This window comes from Glycine max, chromosome 17, assembly GCF_000004515.6.
Source record: "Glycine max cultivar Williams 82 chromosome 17, Glycine_max_v4.0, whole genome shotgun sequence".
In the NCBI taxonomy this organism is placed as follows: domain Eukaryota; kingdom Viridiplantae; phylum Streptophyta; class Magnoliopsida; order Fabales; family Fabaceae; genus Glycine; species Glycine max.
Window position 1 is genome coordinate 18,441,139 of NC_038253.2, and position 6,777 is coordinate 18,447,915.

The 6,777-nt window shown below is 31.9% G+C and overlaps 1 protein-coding gene across 1 annotated transcript; it reads left to right on the forward strand.

Annotated features, from left to right (window-relative positions):
* Positions 1 to 5,011, forward strand: LOC100819775 (uncharacterized membrane protein At3g27390). Its single transcript, XM_003550986.5, has 9 exons — positions 1 to 381; positions 546 to 654; positions 879 to 1,074; positions 1,193 to 1,326; positions 1,613 to 1,901; positions 1,992 to 2,098; positions 2,179 to 2,341; positions 3,366 to 3,814; positions 4,668 to 5,011. The coding sequence occupies exons 1-9, from the start codon at positions 288 to 290 to the stop codon at positions 4,912 to 4,914; spliced, it is 1,788 nt and encodes a 595-aa protein (XP_003551034.2). The 5' UTR covers positions 1 to 287; the 3' UTR covers positions 4,915 to 5,011.
* Positions 5,012 to 6,777: the final 1,766 nt, after the last annotated feature.

Genomic DNA, 6,777 nt, shown 5'->3' on the forward strand with positions numbered 1-6,777 from the left:
TGTTACTTTTTGGTTCCCAACATCCTGAATGATTGATTTGTTTTTAGTTGGGTTTTGGTTTTCCATTCTCTCCTTTTGTCCTCTTCTTGTAGCGCACGCCTCTTTCTTCGTTTTGCAATTTGGTTTTGACTGAAGACCCCTCATTTTTTTCCTTTGACTTGCCAATTCATTTTCTTCATATGCATAAATTTCAAAGTCTCGTTCCAAATTCAAATATAACTTTCAACTTCCCTCTGCTGCAAAACAAAAACGTTTTCATGGTCTTGAAGAACTGATCCTTCACTAGCATGATGGATTTTCCTAGCTCTATGGAAGGTTGGATGAAGGCTTTGTATGTGGTCTTTGTGTTCTTCTATGCTTTCTTCCTTGGTGCTTTAAAAGGTGCTCTTTTTTCTTTTACCCTTTTGCACACTTTGTGGTTCATGATTGAATCTTGACTTGTAAAGATTTGATTTTTTCTGTTTCATTTGTTGCTTTCTTTTTAACTTGTGAATATGAGGTGAATTTGGATGATGGGTCATTGAGCTTTTCTTCAAATTCTGCAGGCATAGTTGTGGGTCCTATTGCTGCTCTGATTCTTATTATAGGCAACGTTGGGGTGATTCTGGGGTTGTTTCCTGCACATGTGGCTTGGACTCTTTACACCCTTTTGAAGTAACAAACTTTCTACACCTTCCCTTTTACTCTATGGAATTCCAATCCGCATTTCTATGATATAATGCATGTTTTTTTTTATTGATTAATATTAGTTGTTAATTTTTTGTTAGTGGAAAGTTTCAAACTCACGACCTTTCCCCCTTCCCTTCTCCCTTTACCACCAAACCAACCTTATAACCCCCATGATATGATGTATGTGGATGATTTGTTTGATTTTGCAGGATTCATATGTTTGATGCACCAATGAAAGCTGCTATTTTGATTGCTTTGCCTGCTTTGTTTGGCTTGTGGTTGGGTCTAGGCGTAGCTGGAAGCGTTCTTGTTGGAGTGGGGTATGGCTTTTTCACCCCTTGGGTTTCAACTTTTGAGGCCTTCAGACAAGACAATGAGTCCAAGAAATTTTCTCACTGTATTGTGGTGAGGTTTCTAAGATGATCTTTGCCATAATCAAGATTTATTTGTTAAATTTTATTGGCATGCTGTTTGCTTATGGTAGAAGTTATTAGTTCATTTGGTGTGCCCTCTTTGAACTCAGGATGGAACATGGGGAACTATCAAAGGTAGTTGCACTGTGGTTAGGGATTTTGCAGATATGTGTTATCATTCATACCCAAGTTACTTAAAAGAACTGCGTGAATCACCTGCCTCAGATGAGCGTCAAAGGCTAAGGTAATAATCATAAAGTCATTTATTTATTGAATTTAAATAGAATGCACTAGCAATGTAAAAGCTTCTTCTTTTTTTTTTTATCTCAAAAGGTAAAAACAGATAACATATTTATATATGTTTCGAATAACAATTTCTATTTGCAAAATATTTAATGAAAACATCATATCTAGCTCGAACAAGATTGCCTCTAGGGGAGGATACCTGTGATCATACCTGTGGTCTAGACCAAAAAAAAATATTTAATGAAAGGAGCGGCCCTAACTCACCTTTGAAACTTGTTTTACAGGTTAATTCATGTTCCCGGATGTGTCATTGTTGGGATAATGGGGCTAGTTGTGGAGATTCCTCTTTTCACTGCAATTGCTCTAGTAAAGAGCCCCTACTTGCTTTTCAAGGGCTGGTTCAGACTTTTGCATGATTTGATTAGCAGAGAAGGTCCATTCCTTGAAATAGTTTGTATCCCCATTGCTGGTTTGACAATATTTGTGTGGCCACTAGTTGTCATTGCCAGCATTTTGTTGGCTATTTTCTCAAGCATTTTTGTTGGACTTTATGCATCTGTTATAGTATATCAGGTTTGAAGTTTGATCACTTTTTTTGTCCATCATTAACTTTCACTGAATCCTTTGATCTTATCTCACCTTTTGACCTTCCTGTGGGTGTAGGAAAGATCTTTCCGTAGAGGTATAGCCTATGTGATTGCTATGGTTGCTGAGTTTGATGAATATACAAATGATTGGCTCTATCTTCGCGAAGGAACATTCTTGCCAAAGTACACATTTTCCCAATTATTCTTCTTTACTATCCGCCGTTTTTTCCGTTAACATCAGCATTCAATTTGCTTGCAGCCAGGCCCCAATATCGAAAGAAAAAGGCTTCTCAATCATCAGAGTTTTCTGTTAGGGGAAACAGTGTGAGAGGAAACACTTCTATGGAGCCACCTGCAATGCTTATGCCATGCTTAGCTCCTTCAAGATCTGTTAAAGAGACCATTCAAGAAGTGAAAATGGTGCAAGTAAGCAGTTTTTCACCTAATTTTGATCAAGAACTTTGTGTTTCTTCATGTGTTTGCAGCTTTCAAGCACCAATGGTCTAAGCTATTCTTTGTCTTGTAAATTAGTTTAGTTTAAAATATAAGCAAATAGTCTCTTCAATCATGCCACTATTAGGAAAAATGTGAATATAGGAATTAGGATCAAAATGTTTTGCTTAGATTACACTAGTAGCTGTATGGATGCTATGTATCAAAGTCAAACCAAGAAATAGGCTCTTTGGTACATGAAAGGGGTAACCAAGAAAGCTTGTTCAATGAAGAAAAAAATATAAACAAAACAGAAAGAAAAAACAGGGTACTAAATATCATCATCTTAGCTAGTCATGATTTGACATGATTCAAGGATTTTTATTCTGGTTTAATTACCAAGGTGGTACTGCATCTATATCTTTTGTTTGTTTTAATGGCCCAACGGAAAAAATATGTTTCAAGATTTTGATGTCTTCATTTTCGACAGTTATTGTTGTCTTAAATAACTTACAAAGTTGACATTTTGGTTGGTATATTCTATTCGATGTACTACATTTACCTTAAAATGACTCTGCACTTTGCAGAATAGCCAACCAACGAAATTGTTAAAATAAATGTATATTCTTATTTTAGTCATCAGATATCTAAAGGAAAAATTGTTATCTAAAAGCTTTTGCTAATTTCCTTCATTGCAACACCATATGTGAGATATTATTAGGACACAGAAGACATCTTTCTGATCTTATTATGCTTTTGTTGTGATTTTATTATCTAGAAATACTAGTAATACACTTTCTAGCACACTTTCTTGAACATACTCTTTATTATTGGTTAAAATTGATTAGAAATGACAATATTTTGTGAGTCATGCTCATGATTTTGTAGCTTTTAGTAAATTTTAACTAATAATAGAGAATGTGTTAGAAAGAGTGTGTCGGAGAGTATGTTGTTAACACTCTTTTATTATTTTATCTAAGGAAAACCTCTTATGTTGTTTTTAAATCATAATGTACAGATCTGGGGAAATATGATGAGGTACTGTGAGATGAGAGGCAAGGAACTATTGGATGCTAATGTACTTACAGCTTCTGACCTCTATGAATGGATGAAGGGAAAGAATAACAATGAAGCTGCCATAGTTGGTGTTGGCTTGCCTTGTTATTCACTCCTACAAACACTTGTCTTCTCCATCAAAGCCAACTCATGTGGTGTATTGCTACTTGATGACTTTGAAATAACCTACTTAAACAGACCAAAGGATAAGTTGTTGGATTGGTTCTTCAATCCTGTGATGGTTCTCAAGGAACAGATAAGGGTTATCAAATTGGGGGAAGCTGAACTGAGATACTTGGAAAAAGTAGTTCTCTTTGGAAGCAACAAGCAACGCATGGAGGCTTGGGATAATGGTGGTTTGATGATTCATGATGCTCTTAGAGCTGCTCAAATCGAGGGAATTTCAAGAAGGTAAGTGATCAATAAATTAGAGAATAAATCTTTGTGAATTTTATTGTGTGACTAGAGTGTTTCAGTTACTTCACATTTGTGAGGGTGTGTTTGCTGCACTCTTGAGTATAAAATAGGCTGTATATAGGATTTGTTTTCTCCTATTTCCAAGATAACTAGAAATTTCTTCTTTTAGACTTTTATTTATTATAAAAAAAAGCTATTATTTTTAAGAGTATTGTATTGTGTCCCCTTCTTCTCAAAAGAAGTTTAGAAAAATTAGAAAAAAAATTATGCACTAATAGTGTAAAACAACTTTACACCGATATCCAATTACAAATCGTTATATATGGTAAGTTTGTTGACTTTCACAATAACTACCTAAGTTATGTCAACGATAATTTGCAATTGGATGACAGTATAAAATTATTTTACACTGTTAGTGCACGAACATTAAACTCTAGAAAGAAAAAGAAAAAACTGCTCCCTAATTCCTTAGAAACAACAAGTTTAATTTTCACATATTGTAAAGAGAAATGACAGCAACACAGTCTTTTAAATACTCTTTCTATTATTAGTTGAAATTTATTGAAAATTACAAGTTTTCGCGGATGTAACTTTTTATTTAATGAGTCTCTCTTTTGTATTTGTAGTTTTCGATGAATTTTAACAATAGTATAAAACTTTAATATGATAGTTTTTTTTTTCGATAAATATTAATTATTAGTTTGTTAGATTTTTTATAGCAGGTCGAATCAGCACATTTTCCTCCTTCCCTTCCTTAACCACCCAACCAACTTATGTGATAGTGTAACAATGTATTTCAATTAAATTCTTAGAGAATTTGACTAATGAGTGTGCAATTCATTGTCAGGATGATTGGAATGATAAGAGGTATATCAAAACTTCCAACTTATAAAAGGAAGTTTCGTCAAATTGTTAAAGCTCTAGTTACTCATTCTCTGGAGAAAGACGTTTCAGAAAGGGCTTTAGTTACTCATCATTCTGTGGATGTACTAGATGTTTCTGAAAAGGCTTTAGTTACTCGTTATCTGGAGAAAGATCCTTCTGGAAGATCAAGTAGGTCTATAGTATCAGTTGCCTCTGATGAAATTGCTTAGCTAGTTTTGTTCTCTAACATTGTCAATGAATGAGAATCATTGTAAATTCATATAGTTTGTTGATTGATTGATGCAAAAGAACTTTTTGAGTGCCAAATTGGTGTTAATTGAATTGTTCACTCACCACGAATATCATATCACCTTGCCTAATGCAAATTTCTTTTATTTATACTACAAAAGTACATTCAAATAGTCTTCATTTTGATTAAATATATGGGAGTTGCTAGGTGCACCCAGCAAATGCTGGTGCATCCAGCATTTTTTAAAAATAACAAAACTATCCTTATCTTTTTTCTCCCTTTATGGATCAACTTAACCCAAAGTTGATTTTTAAGACTTGTGGATCAATTTGATCCGTAAGGTTTTTACGGATTAAATTGATCCGTTAGCCTTTTACGTAGAGGTATTTTTAACTTTTACTATTAAGTGTTGGGTGCACCAACAATAATACTGGGTGCACCTAGCAACACTCAAACAAAGATAGTGTGGGGCCTGGTTTAGGGTGGACTAATGGATAACAAGCCCATTATGAAGAAAAAAGAGTTGGAAATATTGCTGAGCTAAAAGGCTCTGACAAATTAAAGGGCCAAATGGCCGAAGGAGAATGTCTGTTCATTCAATTTAATCAATTTTATATATAAAAAAAGGGTTAAATTATTGATTTGGTTTCAATAGTTTCACGATTTGTATCTTTTAGTCCTTATAGTTTGAAAGTAATTTTCTTAGTTCTTTTTTCATTTTAATTCTCTTTTAATCCCTATCATTTAAAAATGGTTTTTTTAATCCTTATAGTTTGTATTTTAATTTTCTTTTAGTCCTTATACTTTGAAAATGATCTTTTTAGTCCCTATAATTTGTATTTTAATTATCTTTTAATTCTTACTACAAAAAAATATATAAAAATAATTAGCTACAAATTAGTTATACATTATCAATTATTTTTTATTATAAGTTATCTTGCAATAAATTAGTTACGAATACTTGTTAATATTTTTGTAGTTAATTGTAGTTGATAATATTTGATGGTAAGAACTAAAAGGAAATTAAAATATAAAGTATATAGACTAAAAAGATTACTTACAAACTATAGGGACTAAAATGAAATTAAAAGGACTAAAAAAATCATTTTCAAAATACAGGGACTAAAAAAATTAAAATGTAAATTATAGAGATTAAAAAAATCACTTTAAGACTATAGGGACTAAAATGTTCAAATGATGAAACTATAAGGACCAAATGAGCAATAAAACCTAAAAAAATAATTAAATTTTTTAATTAAATCATTTAATGGGTTTGATAAAAAAAATGTCAATGCAATTTAATTTAAATAAGTTTGAGTTAGATAGTGATTTGAATAGTGATTTATATTTATCGAGGGGTGTCTTATTATACTTTGGACATTTTATTAATTAATAGTGATTTTAATTTGTTGAATGAGTAATGAGTATAGAGTAGCACTTTAATTGAAGGTATCCGAGCTTTTACCATTGTAAAAGAAAACTCATATAGCTAATTTTAAACATAAATATTAGGTTTTTTTATCTAATAACTATATCCTTAATTAATTGTCTTTTATAATATAAAACTTTTTTTACGTTTTCAAACTCATTTTACTGTAACTTTTATATCTCACTTATATACAAGAAAGTTTATAAAATTTGAACAGAATCTTTAGATTGTTGTAGATTTTTCTTCTTAATTTTCCATGGATTTTTTTATGGTTCGTAATTTTCTTGTGAATTTTTTCTCTGATATGTGTGTGTGTGTGTGTTTTATGATTTTGGAAAAAATATCATGGTATTAAATCTGTTAAAAATTTAATAGAAAAATATTTCTTTCGTATTTTCATACAAATTTAGTTTC